General features: G+C 40.4%; 1 protein-coding gene and 1 long non-coding RNA gene across 2 annotated transcripts in view; one reads left to right on the top strand and one right to left on the bottom strand.

Moving 5' to 3' along the window:
* Positions 1-904: 904 nt before the first annotated feature.
* LOC118571574 lies at positions 905-21656 on the top strand. Its single transcript, XR_004943372.1, has 3 exons — positions 905-1300; positions 2018-2111; positions 21426-21656. It is a non-coding gene; the product is annotated as an uncharacterized LOC118571574 (long non-coding RNA).
* Positions 8287-23181, bottom strand: part of Hnrnpll (heterogeneous nuclear ribonucleoprotein L like) — a 35593-nt gene continuing 20698 nt past the window's right edge. The window contains exons 8-13 of the mRNA XM_036170636.1: positions 18405-18622; positions 14974-15095; positions 13711-13912; positions 12429-12486; positions 12235-12333; positions 8287-9320 (exon numbers count right to left, since the gene is read on the bottom strand). Of these exons, the coding sequence (XP_036026529.1) occupies positions 9265-9320; positions 12235-12333; positions 12429-12486; positions 13711-13912; positions 14974-15095; positions 18405-18622 (755 nt within the window). The 3' untranslated portion in view covers positions 8287-9264. The remainder of the gene's footprint in view (positions 9321-12234; positions 12334-12428; positions 12487-13710; positions 13913-14973; positions 15096-18404; positions 18623-23181) is intronic.

Genomic DNA, 23181 nt, shown 5'->3' with positions numbered 1-23181 from the left:
TGTTGGGTGGCTGGCTTCCTCCCAGTGGCAATCAAGGGACATTCTTTTATCCATAGGGACAGCCTAGACTGAATTACTGAATGCAGCAGAGGGAATGTCTATTAGTTAAATTCCTTTGCTCAGGGCAGGATGTGGATCCATTCGTCTAGACACAGGAAGGTTTTAGGATACGCATTCGGTATTACAGGGATAACCCATTGTCTGCCTAAAGCGTTCGTACTCAGGTGCGATGTTATTTTCACATGGAATTATTTTTCTTCAAGGAAATTCTGGAACACATGCACCTGCCTAATAGTAAGCGCCCATTGAAAAAGAGAAAAATGGACAATAGACAAATAAGGTTCATTTTCCATCCAACCCTGTTTGTAAAATGGGCACACCTGCCATGCATGACTTGCTTCCCGATGGATGGACAGTGCTAATGGGATGGGAGGGGGGCCAGAGTCTTGATATTGGCAAGGTGCCTCTTTTCTAGTATAATAATAGCACCAAATACTTATATTTCTGTGAGTAATACATGTTCACAAAAATGACGTTCTATGCTTAATCCTCCCAACTCCAGGAATTTACATTTTACCCAATTTACAAAAGAGGACAGAAAAAACGAAAATGCAGGGGTCCAGAAATACACCCAACCACATTTCACTCTAACTTTTAGGTTACTAGGTGGATTCTCTCACTGGTATAGAAATCTAGGTGTCGTCGGCTCTCTTATTATACTTATAGTCAGGCACCTGTCTTCTGCTTCCTCTCCAAACAGGAAACAGTGTGATCATGTGACTTCAGAGTCTGGGCCTACCATGCCAATCCCTGTTTCCTCCAATCCCTTTCAGCAACATGAGTTCTCTTGCTCAGGTGTCCTCTTCTCTCTAGTGGTCCTGTTTTCTGATCATTCTTCCCAGGGCATGAATGAGGATTCCAACAACAAGCCTCCAATCCCTACGGTCTCTACACCCTGCCAGTGAGAACTACAGGGTCGGTGACAACTTCTACTGAGCCATGAGCAAACAGACCAAGACACAAAGGTCCAGGACCCTCAAAGACTTCCAGGAGAGGACCAAGGATGTGAGCATTGTGTCTATGGTCACTGGCCAGTGAGCTGAGATTCAGATCAAGCACTCCTCAAAGTCCATTTTCCCTTTGGAAACGTTGGTCCTTCCAGGAAGGTGCAAGTGCCCCTTGTTCACATGTCAAGTGTCCTTGCGATGGGGCTGCTGATGCTTTCAACAGCCTCCTACTTGTTGAAGACAGAGGTCGGTCTGCTGATCTTCAAGTCCCTCAGTGCTCAGCCTCAGAAAGGGTAGGTCCCCAATACACATTAACAATTCACAGCTAGAACAGTGGTACACACCTATAATGCCAGTGCTCAGTAGGTAGAGGCAGGGGGATCGGTGTTGGAGATCTCTAGCACAGGGCCTCCATTTCCAAACCACAATGTCTTTTTCTTTTTCTTTTTTTTTTTTTTTTTTTTTAATTTTTTATTTTTTTGAGGCAGTACAGCCCTGGCTGTCCTGGAACTCACTCTGTAGACCAGGCTGGCCTCTAACTCAGAGATCCTCCTACCTCTGCTTCCTGAGTGCTGGGATTAAAAGGCATAAGCCACCACCACCCAACCAGAATTTATCTTTAATACAAATTTCCTTCCTAGAACCCAGCACTTTACTGCCTACTCATACCACATATTTGACACATGAATATTCTTTTAACTTTGGGAGTGTTTATACTGCTTTCTCATTTGCTAAAGGGAAGATAGTTCTTGGAATGAGAGGCTTGTATTTGACATATTCACTGAGCAGGAGATAATTTCTTAAATTTTCTTAATCCCATATGGCCCAGTTCTTTGTCATATGTCAATCTCCTTCCCAATAATGGATCTTCTTCCCCCATATATCCTTGTACACTACCAAAGTCATTTAAATTCTACCTGTGCCACATAATTCAGTTTCAAAGCAAGGCTGACTAACCCAATATGCTTGCTTAAAAATTTAATTACATGTATTTATTTTGTCTGGGGCAGGAGCACACGCAGTGCTTGTGGATGTGAGAAGGTGACACATGGGAGCTGATACTCTTCCACCGTGGGGATCCCTGCATCTGGAGACCAAACTCAGGTTAGCAGGCATGGCAATTGAGTCATCTCACCACCTCCAACCATTTCATTTTAAAGACGATCAGAGCAAGTCAATAATGTAGCCAAAGTGCATGGCTATGGGGCAGAGTAGCTGGAGCTGGGACCAGGCCAGGGTGCGCTCCTCTGCGCAACACAGCACTTGGGGCATTGGAAGAGGTTAGGAGCACAGCATGTAAGCAACGGCATTTTTCTTTGAGGAGGATCAAGTCTTCTCAAAGACGCTGAACTGAGTAACCGGTTGTTGCTATTTGCTTCTCAGCTCCCTGAGAGAACTTTTGGTTGGGCCGGTTTAAGGCTCGTTTTCCTCGGAGCTCTGCTTTTGTCCCAGCTTGCAGTTTTCTCTCCATCCAGCTGCTGTGCAGAGCTCCTCTTTCCTTGTGTTCCTACAGTTCTTGGCACTGCTGTTTGCCTTGGCATGGAATCCAGGCTGCTGACTAATGGTTATGTAAGGTAAAGACATCCACCAGGCATGGCCGCGCCGCAGGTTTGCAGTACCCAAAGGCCATAAAAACCTGGAGATATGTAACAGAAAAGCCTGCTTTTGCCATTTATGTGAAATTGTCTAAATGCATTGCCTTTGGTAGGTCTTAAGAAGAGCTTGGCTCTGACAAGGGAGGGACACTGAAGTCTAATTTCCTCCCACTTCTGAGTTAAATTGCAAGAAGTGAGCTTGCTCAATAGAGCTGCTTGAGCCCCGTGTGTCAGTGAAGTCCAGTTTCAGGACAGTGCTGTGGGATGTTCTGTATGCCAAATGTGCTGCTCTGATTGGTTAATAAATAAAACACTGATTGGCCAGTAGTCAGGCAGGAAATATAGGTGGGACAAGCAGAGAAGAGAATGCTGGGAAGTGGAAGGTGGAGGTGCTGGGAAGTGGAAGGTGGAGGAGAGACACTGCCAGCCTCCACCATGACAAGGAAGATGTAATATACCGGTAAACCACAAGCCATGTGGCAAAGTATAGATTAATAGAAATGGGTTAATTTAAGATAGCAGTAGATAACAAGAAGCCTGCCATAGCCATACAGTTTGCAATATAAGTCTCTGTGTGTTTACTCGGTTGGGTTTGAGCAACTGTGGGACGGGCGGGTTAGAGAGATTTGCCCTGACCCTGGGCCAGGCAGGACCAGAAAAATTCCAGCTACAGGACAGTCTTTCTTTGGATCATGTATGAAATGATACATACTGACACTTCGAAACATGTCAAAAGACGGAAAGTAAAAAGGAGGAAAGGGAGAGAGGGAGGGAAGAAGAGGGGGAATTAGAGATAGCACTTGCTGTTCTTACAAAGGACCCAAATTCAATTTTCAGTACCCACATCAAGCAGATCAGGACTGCCTGTATCTCCAGCTCCAGGGCATCCAAAACCCTCTTCTAGCCTCTGCAAATACTCATGCACACACATTTTATAAAGACAATTCTGGAACTAGGGATGGAACTACCAGTTGTTTTGCTCTCTCAGAGTAAGATAACAGCATCCAACAGCTTCAAAGCACTGAAGGAAGCAGAAGGGATCTTGAGAAGGGAATATTTTCCTTTACTGGGTAGCAATAATTATGCCGCCAAGCAATTCCCACTGTCTAAGGCTAACATTGGACAGGAAAGAACGTTTGACAATCCTCAGACTTTGAAATGTGGTATTTGGACAGAAACTTCAGATCAAGGACTAGCAAGAGCCTATAACGGATGTTTGAAATGCCATGTGCAAAAACCCATCAACATGAGGTTGGCTGAATCAGTCACTGGCCCATCTGGCAATGGGATGCTGCTCTACCGCAACAATTGTAGTGAAGAAACAGAACTTTCCTTGTGCTTGTGCTTTTTCTGCCATGCTAGGGATTGAATCCAGGACCCTGCTGTACATGCTAAGTGCTCTACCACCGGGACACCTGCCCCCCCCCCAGTTCTTTTTTTCTCTAACTTAATTGTAATAATTGTCTGTGACCCCAGGATTTTGTCCCGCTGACAACAAGGAATGAGGCACTCAGACTCAAGAGGCAGAAGGTTCGACCAGCATATTTTTAGGAAAAAATTAACTCGAAGGGAGAAGATTCCAATACAGAGTATCATCCAAGCAGCAAGGGCTATGTGCTCTTTTATGGCTGCAGCAAGGAAAACAGTTCAGGTACACAGACGGATGACTTTCCCCAGGGCCAGACCTCTGCCATCAACTGATATAGTATCTAAAGGTCATCAAGCAGACCGGTTTTGTCTGTGAAGCATCAGCAATTCAGACAACCAGGTCACTCAATAGACACACGGGGCGGGGCCTTGCTGGGGCCAATCCCTAACTGCCTGGATTCCCTGTCTCCTGCCTTTAGACAGTTTGCTGAATTTCTCAGGATTACTCTGAACTTACACTGAATTTTCCAGTCTCCTGCCTCAGCCTCCCAAACAGCAGGGAGTAAGAGGCCCAGCTTGTTTATAGCTTTTTGTTTTGACTGCACCGTCTGGCCTCCTGTTTCTGTTTTATGTTCATGTTTATTTATTGGGAGAGCCTCATATGTATGATAGGCCAGTGTTCTACCTGAGCAAAACCCACTTACCAACTTCACCATTTGGAGTAAACATGTCTTACTTTTGTAACTGGAAAAATCCAATAAAACATTTTCACATTATTCACTTAAAAGTCATTTAGAGAGGTAACTGAGAGCATATCAGAAACCAAACTGCCAGGTTCAAGTCTCAGCACCATCCATTTGTCCTACCTTCAGCTACTAGCTTGAGGTTTCTATCCATTGAAAGTATGTAGCAGATGTGGTGGCGCACACCTTTAACCCCAGCACTCCAGAGGCAGAGACGGAGGCAGGCAGATCTCTGTGAGTTTGAGGCCAGTCTGGGCTACAAAATCAAGTTCCAGGACAGCCAAGGCTGTTACAGAGAAACCTTGTCTCAAACCACCACCACCCCCTATAAAAGGAAAAATGAACCTTCCTATAATATGTCCCATCACCTGTCTGCTAACGGGAATGTTCTTCCAAGAAACTTTGAAGGTTGGCGAGACATACACACGTACAGTTGAATTTTTGGTTTAGATTGCTGTATTATTCTATTCCAGATTACTTCCTTCAGTACCATCTCTCTTATGTAAGTCAACGTTCTGGTTTTTTATATTGAGTTTGATGTTTTAATGCTCCCTCTGGCTCTGGACCAACCCCACTTACCACTTATGGCCAATGCCTATGAGATTTCATTGGGGCCACCAATCTTCAGCTTAGATTTTCCTCAAAGCAGATGACTTGGGGATCAAGTGCATCCCAATACATTCCTGTGATTGCCACCACCAGCCCGAGTTAGACACTGGTAGACCTCTAGCTTCTAAGTGGGGGTGCTAGGAATTCAATCTAGTGTCCATCTACATTGGGCATGTGTTCTGCCCCCAGCCCTGCTCCAGGTACCCTTCCATGTTTTTAAATTCTGAGACATGGTGTCATTAAGTTGACCAGGCTGGCCTTGAACTCACTGTCTTGTTTCAGCCTCCTAAATAGCTGGAATACACTGTGGTGATGTATTGTGTCCCCCAACATACTGTGCCTCCCAATAAAATTTGCCTGGAGATTAGAGGAAAAAGCCAGCCACTATATAGAAGTCATACAATAGTAGCACATGCCTTTAATCCTATTACTTAGGAGGCAGGGATCTGTCTAGATCTATGTGAGTTCAAGGCTGGTAACACGGGTAACAGCCAACACTAGTTAACCATGGATGTCTGTACAGACAGAAAGTGACAGAGCTGGGCAAGAAGTGATGTAGCTGGACAAAAGAGCAAATCAGATGGCAGAACAGCAAGTATATAGGCGTGGGTAGTATCTTGCCTTTTGGAAGCTGCGGAGTTAATGAGGTGAGGTTAGCATGTGGCTGTTCCTATTCCTCTGACTTCTCTCAGGTTTTCATCCCTGTATCTGGCTCTGTGTTTTCTTAAGACCGTTTAGAAATTCATCTACAGTACAGGCCTGTGCTACCAGGTGTGGCCAACGCTGACTTCATGCTCAGAAAGGCTAGTCCTCAATGAACTCGGCTTCCAGACAAGCAAAGGCAATGCCCACCATCATCCCCTCTCCCTTTGCTGCAGTCCCTCCAGGTCCTGACCCCATCTACCCATATCCATAGCCTGAATAAAAGGACAGAACCACTGCTCAGCCACCACCTCAGCTAGCTCCCCATACACTTGGATAAAACTTGTCCGGTCCAAGCTGCTCCTCTGAATCACACTAGCTTTAAGGATCCTCTGAAGGATTTCTTATGCTATGGGGTACCAGCAAGCGGTCTGATCTTGTTATTCACTAAAATGACTTTACAAAAATAAAACAATCTAATTAACTCAGCAAACAAAACACATGAGAACCTTACCTATTTTATCCACATCATTTCAAGACCTTTCCGTATGTGTAATTGCAGAGCCACAAAATAATAGTTGAGTGTACCTGGGCAGTAGTGGAAATGCCAAGGATGCATGAGGCCCTGGGTTAACTGTAAGAGCGGGCAAGATGCAGGTACCCCACTGCCAAGCCTGACGATATGCATTTAATCCTTGGGAAAGAGAAAATGGACTCTCAAAAGTAGTTCTCTGAAACACTTGCACACCATGGCACACAAGTCAAAAGTAGTAAAAATTGCTCACAAAAACAAAACAGAGCTGAGTGGTGGTAGCACACTCCTTTAATCCCAGCATTTGGAAGGCAGGCAAATCTGAGTTCCAAGCCAGCCTGAACTACACAGTAAGTTCCAGGACAGCCAGAACTATATAGTGAGACCCTGTCTAAAAAACCAATAAAGAAAAACAAAAAACAGAACTGAATTCTTGAACCAATCAAACTAAACTCTGTATATCAACAGGAAATTAGACCTAGAAATGAGTTGGCCATAATCCAATGGAGTTAATGGCTGGTTTTAACACAAGTCATGTTTTCCTCCACATGGCTTCTTGCTTACTCCCCCACAACCAAGGTTCTTCACTGGGGAAGCATTGTGGGGTATCACACACATCTGGACTACTGCTCCATTCAAGGTGTCATAGCTGGTAGAGAGAACATTCCAGGATGGTTTCCGGATGATCTTACTGTCTGGCTTTACAATTTATGTACCATTCACACACAAAGGCAAAACATTCCCAAGCCAGCTCTGCTTTCCTTGAATACATAAAACAGATTCTGGGGTTGGGGATTTAGCTCAGTGGTAGGGCATTTTCCTAGCAAGCCCTGGGTTCGGTCCTCAGCTCTGGGAAAAAAAAAAAAAAAAAAAGGTTCTATTCATCCTGAGACTATTATTTGGAGCAGGATCTGTATGGAGACAGGGTTCTCACACAGTAGGAGCTAGAGAGGTTTTAAAAGGCAACTGTACCCCTATTTGGCAGATTATAAATATGTAATGCGATTTGAAGAGATGTAAATCCAATATTCAAAATCATTTAAAAATAGATGTAATAAAGTCAGTATCTACCTGTCCACCCACCCACCCTTCTACCTACCTTATATTTTAGTAAATCTAAAGTGCTCTCTTGTGAGTCCTCTCTGAGGAGGCTGAGATGGGAAAGAATGGCTGAAGGCTAGGAAAGGCAGCATTCACAGAACTCCATTCAGACGGCAGGGCAAGGATGCTCAAGCGCATCAGTGACAGGAACAGTACATGGCGTTACACAGCCAAGCATCTGTCAGATACTAGCTCACCCAGGAAGAATCTACTTGTCATTTCGTGGGAAGAAATCATTAATGACAAGAGATCAGTCAATTCCACCTCACAAAACTCTAAATCAAACTCTGCCTTTAGCCATGTTTATTTCCTGAAATCTTAGCACACACACACACACACACACAAATCTCTAACACTGAAAACACACAGTAAGTTTTCAAAGGAAGAAAAAGTCATTACATACATCTACAAATTACCTCTTAAAATTGAGGCTGATAGCAAGTTAAATTTTTCTGCTTATGGTCGGGCTGTAGTGGTGCACGCCTTTAATCCCAGCACTTGGGAAGCAGAGGCAGGTGGATCTCTGTGAACTGAGACCAGAATTAGAGTTCCAGGACAGCCAGTGCTGTTACACAGAGAAAACCTGTCTCAAAAACTCAAAATAAATAAACAAATAAATTATTTATGGTGCCATTGGGTATAATTATAACAGCCTTAGTATAGATTACTTTAAAAGAGAAAGAAACCAATCCAGAGGGAGAATGTTTAATAAATGGTGTTGAGACAAATAGCTGTTTGATCAAAAATAAAATTCTTAAATCTTACACCATATAGAAAAATACATATATTATGATGGATCGAAGATTAAGAAATAAAAATGCAAATATCCCAAATTCTACACACAATTTTGGGAGGGCTAACAAGTTCTCTGACACCCATCTATGGAACCCAGATTATTATATAGAAGAGGAATTATTATTAATTTAACTTCTATAGTATTAAAATATCAATGTCAAATACTACATGTACTTTTAAGATTGGGTCACATGCAAAATAATGAAGATGAACACATTAACTTATTATTTTAACTTTATAAAACCTCCAAAATGGAATTAGAACAGAGACATGTCAATACAAATGGATGATGACTTTTGAAAAGAAACACACCAATGTGAGATTGAGTGCATACCATACAAGTGTGCTCATGTCTATGAAGCCTTTTAGAAATTGAAATCAGCTAAACCTGTACTTCTGGAAAGTCAACCAATGCAATATCATTCTCAAATTTGTTTAAAATAATAAATACAAATTATGTTTAATGAGTAACTATAACATTCAATCTTCTATTGTAAGAATTCTGTATTAAAATGCAATACTTTCACCTGCATTAATCTCAAACACAATGGGAAAACATTTGCAAAAAATTAGCACTAAGAATGCAAATATATTTTACCACGGAACAAAATTTGTAATAATGTTAGAAATCATACGTTTGTAAAAATCTACAATGAAGCTGTAGACAGTCTACGTTATGGTATTCTATCTTAAGGTGAAAACAATACTTAATTTAACAACAAATTTACTTGAGGCAAAAATATGTTTATTACAGAACAGGATCTTATAGTAAGCAAGGCAACATTAGATCAACCATTTTAGAATATTTTAAATGAAGTATAGCTTTAAAACTGTAATAAAGATGAACGTAAATCTAACATGCTCTTCTCTTCTTATAAATGAGATGATGTAGAAAAGCAAAGCTTCAATGTATAGGGGTTGGAACCATCTGTAAAATTGAAAAAAGGGAAGTTAGTATTCCATCAAAATGTTGAGATCAGACTGAATAAGTAAATTATTCTATAGGTATAGTACTGGAAACAGGAACACAAAGAAGGCAATTTGTAATACTTTGTTTATGTGTATGAGTGTTTCATCTGTAAATATACCATGTGCATCTCTGGTGCCCGACCCCTGCACTGGAGTTCCAGTGAGCTAATGTGGATGCCATCTCTCCAGTTCCAAAAAGGTAAAAATTAACCACCTGACCTAATAGATAGTAAGCTCTAGAAAACAGTCTTATTACATTCCTATTTTTCTAAGCGTAAGAACATATAATTTCTCAAGTGAATTAATTCATCACTAAAGATTAATAATATCAGGGTTAAACAGTCGTCACAGCAGAGTTCACCTACATAGAGCATATTGCCAATGGTACAGTACCTTAATCTTTTTGTTTTTGCTTTTAGAGACAAGGTTTCTCTCTATAAAAGTCCTAGCTGTTCTGGGACTTGCTCCATAGACCCGGCTGACCTCAAACAAGAGATCCACCTGACTCTACCTCCTGAGTGCTAGAAGTATTATTTTTCTGCCGGGCCCTTCACAAAAACATGGGTGTTACAATATTTAAAGTATGTTTCCACACATAAAACCTTCAAATGATTCTTAAAATTTTACTCCTTCCTTTTAATAACTGGAATGAGGTCATGCAATTTGGTGCCCAGGCAGTCCCTGGAACTGCAGGGTGTTATCTTGTTTCCTTACCTCTGCCCCCTATAACCACACTAAATAATACTCATTTTTGTCATGCATTTCTTTATTATTTAATTTTTGAAATAGGGTTATATATATATATAGCCTAGCCTGGCCTCACATTCTTGATCCTCCTAAAAGCTAAAGATGAAATTGTATACCCTTGAGAGCCAGGATCAAAGTAAATTATACAACATAAAACGTCAAAACTTAGTTCTTCATGACATATGAAAAAAAACCACAAAACACAGAAAACAAAGAAATTTACCTTTCTGGAGACAAATTAAAACAATGGAATACCATTTGTAGCTATCATACCGGTAAAACCTGAAGGTGTGACTCAATATTCTAATGCTGGAGCAACACAGGTGGTTATGTAACCACAACAACCTTCCTAAAGGACAATCATTCTGCCAAAATATACACCTCAATGTCTTGTAGTAAAGGAACTGACCTATAAATACACATTTTTATGGGCTTCCAGCAGGAGGACAGGTGGGGAAGGACTTTTTTTTAAGGGGCTGGTTGACCATGCTCCAGTGAGTATATGGGCAACACAAATTGGACTACTTTTTTTTTTCCAAGACAGGGTTTCTCTGTAGCTTTGCACCTTTTTCCTGGAACTCACTTGGTAGTCCAAGCTGGCCTCGAACTCAGAGATCCGCCTGCCTCTGCCTCCTGAGTGCTGGGATTAAAGGCATGTACCACCACTGCCCGGCCAAATTGGACTTCTATATTTTCATTTTCTGGTTTTTTTTTTTGGGGGGGGGGGATCTCAAGGCTGAGGGGAATGAGTGTGATCTGGGTACATGACATGAAATTTCCAAATAATTAATAAAAATATGCTGAAAAATTAAAAAATGCCAGCTATTAGCCAGGTGGTAGTGGCACGAGCCTTTAATCCCAGCACTTGGGAGGCAGAGGCCTGTGGATCTCTGTTGAATTCAAGGCCAGCTTGGTCTACAGAGTGAGTTCCAGGACGGTTTCACAGAGAAACCCCGTCTCAAAGAAACAAAATCAAAACAAAAAAGCCAGTTGTTAACATGTTTATTGCAGTAAAGATAAACAGAAATAATCAGAGGGCTCATTAGTGAAGAGATTGGCCTCAAACGCCTCAGTGCTGGGATTAACTCCAAATCTGCTAAAAAAAAAAGTATTTTGGTGCCACATATGGCACATACTTTTAATCCCAGCATTCCAGACGCAAAGGAAGATGACTGAACTGCACCATGGCATGTGTATAACAGAGTTAATAAGCAATTAGACCACTCCAATATTAAATTATGAAAACAGTGATGTTCTCAATCAATATGGAATCACTCTTTCTGAAGGGAGGCCAGCTACCATATAAAAAACCCACATGGCTTCAACGGGCTTGTAATGAATAAGTAAGCTTAGAAGTGAGTTTTTCAGGCAATCAAACTTTGAGATGATAGTAAAACCACAATTTTGACTACAACTTTATGAGACAATGATTCAGCTTAACTGCACCCAAATTGCTGACCTTGAGAAAGTTAACAAATGTCTTTGTTTTTGTTTGAGACAGGATTTCTCTGTATAGCCCTGGCTGACCTGGTACTCTGTAGACTGGACTGGCCTCAAACTGGGATTAAGGCATGCCATCACAGTCCAGCAAATGTTTACTATTTTAATCTGCTTTGGCTTATGGTAATTTGCATACAGCAGCAGACATACAGGGATTGTATTGTGGGATTCTATGCCCATTTTTCTGTGTTATAAATAAAAATTTAAAAACACACAACTTGACAATTCCCAGCATCCAAACCCACAAAGGTCCCTATTAAGATCAAAATCAGTCCGTGCAATCACACACTACTGGAATACTCCCCTAGAGAGGTCTCTGTCCTTACCTTGTTATCTTGCTTTCCCTCAGCGTTTCTCTCTTCTTTCACCCTCGCCCAGTCCACATTAAAATGTCTTTAGTAAGCCCACACAACTCCATGAGTTCTTTAAAGTAGTTGGGAGAATTTCAGAACCCGCCACCCTGTGGCTTTATTCTGAGCGACCCTTTGGAGATAAACTGCCTCAAGGCCCACAAGCCCCTGCAGCGTAGGTTCCTCTCTTCCTGAGCACCCTTCTCTCCCCAGCCCTCTGGCAGTCAGAACTGAACCCTGTCCACAGCTGACGGCACTGCCCACTGAGCGGCTTACTTGGGACTCGGATCTGGTAGTGGTTGAGTGCAGTGAGAGCTTCCACGGCGTCAGTCTTGCATTTCCACTCCAATAGCCCAGAGAGGGTTTTAGCAGAAGCTGAAACAGAACAGAGGCACATCCAGCCGTTACTTCTTTCTTGTCAGCAAGCTTCCTACAAAGTCTTTTCCGGAGACGCTCACTCACTCACTCACCTTTCGCATCGAACACTTTGTATTTGATGAATGGAAGGACTTCGTGGTCGTTACACAACTGCCAGGGAAAGAACGGGAAACCGCATCAGAAATCGAGCTGCACAGAAGTCTCTTTTGAAACCCTTGCTTTAGAGGAGCGGTTAAGCCTTTACTATTACATGAATTCATGTACATTCAGGCTACTATCAAGTTCTAAAAGAAAAAACTAAAAAAAGTGAAATTCTAAACTATGAAAATCATTTCATATACAATAACAGTTTTTAAAGCTATAATACATTTTCTAAGACTTTATGAAGAGTAACTAAATACTGAAGAAAGGAAGGACCACTCCAGAAAGCACATTGTTCCTGAAATGCTCCTTTAGTTAAACAAGTTATAGGGAAGGGAATACAAAATGTTATTATAGGTCAAACTTATAGTAAAGTAACTTTTCTGTTGCTTTTTATTTTTATTTTTGTTGTTGTTTTTTTGAGCCAGACTCCTAACTATGTAACCCAAGACAGCCTTGAACTCATGGCAATTCCCCTGCCTCAGCCTTCCAAGTGCTAGAACTATACCCACGCTCTGAGACAAGAAGATACTTGAAGCTTTTAGTTCACCAGTCCAGCCAACTGGCAGGGTCTAGGTTCAGTAAGAGACCCTGTCTTAAAAGCAGAGAGTGTATGTAATGCTCACTTTGGCAATGCATATACTGAAGTTGGATAAAAAGAATATGACACAGGCGGTGGTGGCACACGCCTATAATCTCTGCACTCGGGAGGCAGAGACAGGCAGATCTCTGTGAGTTTGAGGCCAGCCTGGGCTACAGAGTGACTTCCAGGATAGGTGCAAAGCAACAGAGAAACCCTGTCTTGAAAAACAAAACGAAACAAAACAAAAAAAGAATATGAACATGGACCTTCCCCAAAGATGACAAATTTATGAATTGTTCATGAATTTTAAAACCAAGTTTAATTGGGGGGGGGGGGGATGGATTGTTTTTTGTTTTGGTCTTTTCTCTGTATAGTTTTTGGTTCCTGTCCTGGATCTCCCTTTGTAGACCAGGCTGGCCTCGAACTCACAGAGATCCTCCCCAGTGCTGGGATTACATTTTAAAAGCAAATTTCATTAATATAAAAAAGGTGAAAATCAACAGAGGAAAACACCCACCACCACTGACCTCTAGCCTGACAACAAAAAAGGCAGGATTTTAGAAAAGTTTTAAAATGAGATTGAACTATGAAATATCACAGAAACTTAAAACACAAAGAGCAACATTCTATACATTTTCTTCAGTGCTTACCTTTGTGAAGGTCTCTTCTGTGACACACAGTGGAACATTATAATAATGCAGCACACAGGAGGGTGGCTGGATTATATTCTTAGATGCTTGGCCAGCACTTGTAAAGCGATTATTTTTACTCATTGCAAAATCTTTGTAGCTACTTGTACCATCCTCCAGCTCAAATATTTGACTTGGAACAACTGAATGTTGTTTAGATACACTGAAGATTAGAAAAGAAAAATATATTTTGTTAGATAAGTAGCAGCAGGTAGTCACAAAATACTTTTATGAATAAAAAGGTATACAGTTATTTAAGTACAGTACAAAAGTATCCATTGGTATCCAAGGGGATTGGTCCAGGAACCCCACCCCCCATTCCCTCACCCCCCCAAGAGAAAAAACAAGAAAGATGCTTAAGTCTATCAAATACTACAGTATTTACATATAACACATGCAGAAGCTTCTGTATTATTTACCCTTTTGTATTTTTTTTGAGACGGTCTCAAAAACTCCAGGCTGGCCTCCTGCCTCCACCTCCCAAGTGAAGGCATTACAGGTCTATGCCACTATGCTGGACTTTATTGCCTTCTGTATAATGTAAATTACCTCTAGAATAGTTCCAATATCTAACACAGTATAAATGCTAAATATATAGTTACATTAAGGAATAGTATGTTTATGTTCTGTACAGATGTAATTTTTTCTCAAATATTTTCTTAAAATACAGTTGGCTGAAAAAAAAAGTACAGAATATACCAACTTGTGTTCACTTTAGGTTGTAATCAATCATTCTTGTTAGAATACTTAAGAACTTATCTGTTTTAACATTTTATGGTACTAACACTAAAAACTAGGAGAGATCTGGATTAAGAAATGGCTCATAGAGTTTTTTTTTCTTTTTTTTTTTTTTTGAGCTGAGGATCGAACCCAGGGCCTTGAGTTTGCTAGGCAAGCACTCTACCACTGAGCTAAATCCCCAACCCCATCATAGAGTTCTTACTGCTATTGCAGATGACCCCTTCTCAGCACCAAGGCTGGGTGGCTCACAGCACTTATTTCCGGCTCCAGGGGATATGATGCCCTCTTCTGGACTCTTTGGGCACTTGCATTCGTGTACACATACAAACAACTTTAGATAAGTAGAATATATAACTCCTACAACTTGTCAGCATTAATAATACTAACCTTGTTACCCTTCAGATGTATGCTCAGTTACTACAAGATACTCTTTAAGTTAACAAGAATTTCAAAACATTGTTAACAATCATGACAAGTAATTACCAAACATTAAGTCTTTTCCCAAAGAGTTTGACATTATTAAGATGTGTGACAGCTCTTTCTACAGCATACTCGTCACCCATTTCTACAAGGGCTGTGCCAGGAATGGTCTTCATAAATTTTACCTGCAAACACAAAAGTCCCCCCAAGATCAATTCTTAGAATCTTAACCTTATTCTATCATTTTTACAGGATAGCCTTAACTCTTACCAAAACTGAGTGCAGTTAAAGGGGAAGACCGTAATTGTACTCTACAGCCGATGGAGCACAGGTTTATCCCAAGGCTGTGAACTAGAGGTAATCTACTTAATTCCTCTACACCAGACAGTCACTATGAAATGAAGATAATAATGATTACATCCCTAGATACTCAGCCTAATCAATATTCAACAAATATCTGAGTATCTAGTATGTTTTGATAAGCATTGTGCTAGGTACTACAGATTGAATGGTAAACATTAACTGTCTTCATGTTTATATGGCCATAAACAATTCAGAAATGTTAAGGCAATAAATAATACAAGACACGCCACTTGGTGGTGGCACTTGCCTTTAATCCCAACACTCAGGAGGCAGAGGCAGGCAGATCTCTGTGAGTTCCAGGCCAGCCTGGGCTACAGAGTGAATTCCAGGACAAGTACCAAAGCTACACAGAAAAACTCTGTCCTGAAAAACCAAAACAAGAAACAAAAAAACAGGTCGGGCAGTGGTGGCACACGCCTGTAATCCCAGCACTCGGGAGACAGAGGCAGGTGGATCTCTGTGAGTTCGAGGCCAGCCTGGTCTACAGAGCTAGTCCAGGAAAGACTCCAAAGCTACAGAGAAACCCTGTCGGGGGGGGGGGGACCCCAAGACAGCCTAGAGACAGCATGGTAGCAGGAAGTGCAGTGTTGGCCACTTAGAACTACTAAACCACACAGTAAGCACGACAACTTGAACACACTTCCCTTCTTACCTGTTAACCTCAAGGGAACAGAGCAAATATGTGTAAATCGTAAGTTCGCCATTTATTACCTCTAGCACTTTCAGTTTTAAAAGGATGTCCTAGCACTATATACCATACCTGCACAAACTGGTAATACCAGAAATTTTCAGCTTTACTTGAAATCAGTTGTTTTGCTGTAGGCAATACTTTATCCTTTGATTTAATTCAGTAATATCCTAAAATTATCTAGTAATTATAATTATATAATATGCATATTTATAAAGTATAAATGTGGTTCTAAGCCTCCTCCCCCCAAATAATTAAATAAATTAGAAAGTACTGGAGAAAGCTCAGTGGTTAAGAGCATTTGTCGCTCTTGAAAAAGACCCAGGTTTGATTCTTAGCACCTATACAGCGGCTCACATCCACCATCCCTAACTCCAGTTCTGATATCCAATGCCCTCTTCTGACTGCCACAGGCACCAGGCACACACATGTCACACACACATACATGCAGACAAAACATTCACACACATTTGTAAATCCTTAAAAAATTAAACCATTAGGAAAAGTTTAAATGAGTATCTTTAAACTTAAAGGATTAGAATGGTTTAAGTTTTATGTACCACAATCCATCCTTTAACATTACTAAAAACTTAGGGCTGAAGAGATAGCTCAGCAGTTAAGAGCACTCACTCACTGGCTGCTCTTCCAGAGGACCCAGGTTTAACTGCCAGCACCCACACGGTGGCACACAACTTCTATAACTCCAGCTCCAGAAGATCTAAAGCCCTCTTCTGACCCTTTGGGACCAGACAGGCAAGTGGTGCAAACACACACTCAGGCAAAACACCCCCACACATAAAATACAACAGAAAAAAGTTTAAAAACAGATTAAAAGTTCAAGGTAACATGAAATGAAACAGAAGAATTGTTCAAACATACCAAAAACTACGTCATAAGACAATTCTTAACACAAAAGACATGGATTAAACTTCTTGAATTTAGTTGTCTACCTACCCTCAGACAAGACATAAAATACTTTCTTTTTTCCCCTCTTCTTAATATAATAAAATAATGGAGATAACTCGGGACTCTCAAGAGCTGCTTATCAGGGTTTTAGACTTATTAATGAACTAAGAACTAGGAGTATCAAGTTTTTAGGTCATTCTCCCACTTCCAGACCATAGACTCACATGTTTATACTTTCTTATCACTGGAAAGAGTATTAAAATCACAAGAGGAAAATAACATTATTACACTATTAGAACATTCTGTCAAAGTGGGTCAGTTCCAAGTATTAACTGAGCTCAAATAAAAACACATTGTTCCTCGTAAGATGTTTGAGGCTGGCTCAGCCATTAAAAGCACTTGTACTCTTGCAAAAGACCTGAATTTAGTTCTAGCACCCACATGGTGGCTCACACCCTTCCCACTTTCAGGGGATCCAAAACCCTCTCTGACTTTCATGGGCCCAGGTAAACAAGTGGTACACAGACATACATGCAGGTAAAACACTCAAACACATAAATAAAAAATATAAAAACAAGTATATAACAAACCTCCCCACCCCCCCACCCCCACCCCCAAAGCAAGTCAAGCTCTGAGACTCACTTATATAAATATCTAGCTCCAGGAGTATAACTGTTTTTGGAAATTCTATAGTTTAACATGTCAAATGCTAAAACCAAATATAGGTTTTCTTTCACCATTAAAGTAAAAACATTATAAATTGAAATGCACAGATACATTAAGTAAATGTATCTGGTCTACCCAACATCATAGCTTGGCTGACAATATACTATAAAATATCTGTATCAGTTTCTTACTCATATGATAACTAGAAAGAAAGTCTGGCCTGTTGCTGCTTCTCATGATTACAGAACAAATGTCACACATATTGCTAGTATGGCAAATTTTAAATTCAGAGTATCATTTTTATGAAATGTATCATGTTTACAACATCATAAAGTAGAAAAATCAGGAGTCAAACAACTGCTAACATAACATTTATCTACACAGGCTTCATGCCTTTGGTACACTAGTAGGTGACTGAACTGCTGGTGCTTCGGACCCTGCTCATTATACTGGTCATTTAAAACATTTTTTTTTTGAGGCGGGGGTGGGGTGGGGGTGGGGGTGGGATGGGTAGGGTGGGGTGGGGGGTGTGTTCGAGACTGGGTTTCTCTTTGTAGCTTTGGCACCTTTCCTGGAACTCACTCTATAGCCCAGGCTGGACTCAAACTCAGAGATCCACCTGCTTCTGCCTCCTGAGTGCTAGGATTAAAGGTGTGTACCACCACTGCCTGGCTTACTTATCAATCTATACAGATCACCTGTCCCCCCCCCCCCCAAAAAAAAAATCATTTCTGTAAGTTCATACATAATGGGTTTTAGGCTTATGTGAGTCCATTACTGAAAGAAATTTGATGTTCCTGACAGAAGTGTGTAGCATTTTCTGAATCACTACTAGATACTCCACCCAATAAACTAACAAAATGAAATTTACCTTTTCGATATTTCCATACAAGCAGAATAGGTTGAAGACTCTTGAACAATTCATTTTGAGCTGGTGTAATCCACTAACCATTACAACGGAGCCAGAGGGACTTCCTCCATGCATGTAAGAGGAAGAAGCTTGTGGTAATGGATAAGCAACAAGTTCAGGTGTATCTCTAGAGCCCATTCTATAACGACTTGGTAAAGGCAATAATGGACCATGCGATCCTGTAAAAATGACCAAAATAATAGTAAGTAACACACGCACACACACACACACACACACACACACATATTTCCATTTCCAAAAATTAGTAGATGCACTTCACCATATAAACCCAAGACCTTGTGTATTCTAAGCAAGCACTCTGCCACTAAGCTAAAACCTCATTCCCCCAAATTAAACTCTCAAAATTTGCTTCATGTACATCAAGAAAACCTCAAATATATTAATATTTAAATATAAACACAGGAAACAAATCAAATCAGCATTTATATGTACCATACCCAACAGACAGCTATATCTACATATGGAAAATGTATATTTTCAAAAGGTTTAAGACTAGACTAGACTTGAGGGAGCCAGTATGTACATATGTTTGATGCTGTAATTCATCTAGGCACGGTGACACACACCTACAATCCAGTACTTGGGTAAGGCAAGAGGATCCAGAACTGAAGGTCATCCTCAGTTCTATAGAGGAAAGCCTAGGTTATGAGATCCTTAAGAAGAGAAAAAAAAGGAACAGAACAGAAAACCCACCATATAAACACTATTTATTCTACTGTATATAAATCATACCTGTTTAAAAAAATAATAAACTGCCAATGTCTTTTAGAGAAGATATAATAAAATGTAAAAACCTACCTCTATAATTAATATAAGAAAAATATTTTCAAGCCAGTGTGATGGCGCACGCTTTTAATCCCAGTACTATGGAGGCAGAGCCAAATGGATCTCTGTAAGTTTGATGCCAAAGTTACAAAATGAGACCCTGCTTCAAACAACTCCTCCACAAAAGGAAAACCATTTCAGTTCTACAAAACGCTGTCTCCTCAAATATACCGTGCTATACTGTAATTTCAGAAAATAAATACTAGGATTCATTAGTCAGTACCTCATCCGTATACAGGTGCTCTATCATCATCCTCCATTAAGAATTCGTGTGTGTGTGTGTGTGTGTGTGTGTGTGTGTGTGTGAGAGAGAGAGAGAGAGAGAGAGAGAGAGAGAGAGAGAGATGGATGTTGTGTGCCATGGTAAAAGGACAGCTTGTAGGTGTCTGTTCTCTCCTTCTACCATTGTAGGTTCCAAGAATCAAACTCAGGTAAGCCAGGCTTGATATCAAGTGCCTTTACCCACCAAGTCATCTCTCAGGCTTGAAATCTCCTCCCTTTTCCCCCCACTTTCTTTAAAAAAACTAAAAACAAAAAACACAAGACCCACCAGAAAGTTCTACAATTCTAACGGAAAATCTCTCTACTCACTACATTTCTTAAACTAAAAATCTTTGTTTCAGAATCAACTTGCTAAATTTAAGAGTTGTAAGTAAACCTTGTGGTTTTGTGCATCAACTTTACTTTCAAGCTTTTTGAGTGTGTAACAGAATGGAACAACTGTGAAGAAACTGAGGTAGGCAGAGAGAACTTGGCAGCGGTGGCGTACGCCTTTAATCCCAGTACCCAGGAGGCAAAAGTAGGCTGATCTCTGAGTTCAAGGCCAGCCTGGTCTAAGAGTTCCAGGTCAACCAGGACCACACAGAGAAACCCCATCTCAAAAACCAAGTAGACAGAGAGTACATTAGCAGCAATTAAGAAGAACCCAAAAGTAACAACTGAGATGGAGATCTGTAATTCAAAAACATAAACCCAGGGGACTAAAGAGAGACCTCAGCAGTCAAGAGAGTTTACTGCTGTTCCAGGAGACCTGGGTTCAGTTCCCTGTACTCATGTAAGGCATTGCACAACTGCCTACAACTTCCATTCCAAGGGATCTGATACCTTTCAGTCTCCTTGGGAATTAGCACGTGATGCACATGCAAGCATACACACATACATGTTAAAAAACAAAAACCACCAATAAAAATTCCTCCAGTGCAATAAATGAATAAATAAATAAAAACATAAGCCCTAAACATTTAGGGTGCTCCTGAGTTAGTGGTTACAGAAGCATAATCCAGAATGTACACAATGTACTCCTTGTATACAATAAATACCAAATCTCGAGCTGGGTTCCTCATTGTAAGAAGAAACTGTAGTTTGTGCTTGCTTGTTTGTTTCTTGTAGGACTCAAGGACTCTGATCATCATACTGCAAAGTCGTTACTCATTATACTACCTCCCTGCCACTACCATTTGTTCATGCCACAACAGTTCCCTAAAGTCACTAGTCCTTTCCCCATGGGAAGTAAAAAGACCTGCAGCAGATAAGCAGTTCAAACTTCCACTTAGCTCTCGAGTTGGACAAAATTCATAATGTTAATGGGATACAGGTTAAGCAACAGCCAAAACCAGTACAACAGAATAAAAATGTTTTTGTTTTAATAAAACAATAAAATAATAAAAATGTGATGTTTTTAACTACGACCATGAGTCAAGAGAATTAAATTATCTACATGATTTAGACTGGCCAGTCCTAAACAGCAGATGCTTTTAAAAAAGAAAACTGTTTCACATATTTTTTTAAAAATCCATTTATAATGGTAAAATGTTATATAAATGATATCATTAACATTTTAAGTCATGTCCTATCTTTCAAAATATAAAATCTTTGATTCAGAAACTATATCCAAAAATGTTAGCCATCAACTTATGACTGCTTAAAACCCACTGTTTAAGGATGGTGACTTCAAAACCATCCTGGTTTACACCTTGAGTTCCGGGCCAGCAGGGAATACACAGTGAGACCATGTCTTTTAAACAAAAAACTGTAACAATTAGTATAAAATGTACCCTATGATAAAGCAATAAATTTACTGTAATTGAGACTCTGCACCTGGCTCAATTATTTTCTTCTGTTTTCTCTTTATTTTAGATCATTACCTAGGAACATCCACGATGTATCACAAAATGCAGATGAAGCTGTTCTGCTTAACTGCTGCTCTGAAGGTGTACAGCTGCAACCTGCACATTGATAAACCAATTCACTTTCTTTTTTTATTGAGTCTCTGTCCTTTGAAGTCTGTCTGCTTAACTTCTCTTAGGAAGCAGAACAAACTAATCTCCAAGTTCATTATCTTTTTTTACCCCCTGAGACAGGGTTTCTCTGTGTAGCTTTTCGTCTTTCCTGGAACTCACGCTGTAGCCCTCAAACTCACAGACATCTACCTGGCTCTGCCTCCCGAGCGCTGGGATTAAAGGTGTGCACCACCACCGCCCGACTCAGACATAACTGAGAACAGATGTTCCCACTCAACCCTGAGACAACTCTCCCCCCCCCCCCCCCCGAAAGCAAGACTGCCATCTCAATGACCCCTGTTTAACACCAAACACTCCAAACGGTGCATTTCTCTTTACATAAGCTACACTATTTGTCCACCCAGTTCTTTCAGTAAAATATACCTGATAACATAACACTATTCCTCAAAAGCTGTGCAAAGAAAAGTTTCAATACTACTACAAGAGAGCTCCTTGTTTCTTATTTATTCTTCCATATTTCCTAGTTTGTTTGGCAAATAATTAACCAGGTTTTAGCCTTTGAGTGATTGTCACTGAGACACTAACTCCAAATATAACAAACTTTCCTCCTATGACCTGAATTCAATTCCTGGGACCACGTGGTGGAAGAGGAGAACGAAGTCCTCTGACCTCCACTGGCACGCACACAAAATGAAAATGTAATCAAAACAAAACAAAAAACAGCTAAGTGGGGGTGCACACCTTTAATCCCAGCACTCAGGAGGCAGAGGCAGGCGGATCTCTGAGTTCGAGGCCAGCCTGGTCTACAGAGCGAGATCCAGTATAGCTACATAGTGAGACACTATCGTGGGAAAAAAACAAAAAAACTGTACAACACTATTTAACAAGAAAATGTTTCAACTTCTTGTGTCATATAAATTATTAGAAAATCTTGAACAAATTATCACAGATAAAAAAATAAATTTTTCAGTTTAAAAAAGATGGAAAGATGGCTCAGTGTTTAAGAGCACTGGTTGCTGTTCCAGTGAACCTGGGCTCAATTCCTAGCAACCACATGGAGGCTCACAACTGTCTAACTCCAGTTCCAGAGGATCCAATGCATTCTTCGGGCCTTCTCAGTCACCAGGCATGTACAATGTGTATAAATATACAATGCAGGCTAAACATCCATAACACATAAAAAATATAAATAAATAAAGCAAAACCTCTTCCCCAACATAACACATATCCTGGTTTCCACTCTGAGATCAACATATCTTTAAAGTGCACCGGCTGATTTAATTACATAGTTTTTTCTACTATCCAATGTCTCTCCACAGCTGTCATTTCTTTCTCATTAGCACTTGGAAAATTTAAAGTTAATAAAGCATTATGTAACCTATCTCTGAGGTTCTTTATTACCCCTTTCTATTTCGTAAGCATATCCTTTAGAGTTTGATTTGATCTTTCTATAACTGCTTGTCCTGTAGGATTGTGTGGTATACCTGTAATATGTTTTATGTTGTAATAAGCAAAAACAAACTGTTTCATTTTACTAGTCATATGCTGGAGCATTATCAGTCTTAATTTGTACAGATATCCCTATGATGGCCATAACTTCTAACAAATGTGTGGTTGTAGACCTTTTATCCTCCCTATGCTAATTCCCTTCG

This window comes from Onychomys torridus, chromosome 21 (assembly GCF_903995425.1).
Source record: "Onychomys torridus chromosome 21, mOncTor1.1, whole genome shotgun sequence".
In the NCBI taxonomy this organism is placed as follows: Eukaryota; Metazoa; Chordata; class Mammalia; order Rodentia; family Cricetidae; genus Onychomys; species Onychomys torridus.
Note: the sequence above shows the minus strand (reverse complement) of the source record. Positions and strands in the feature narration are given on the sequence as shown.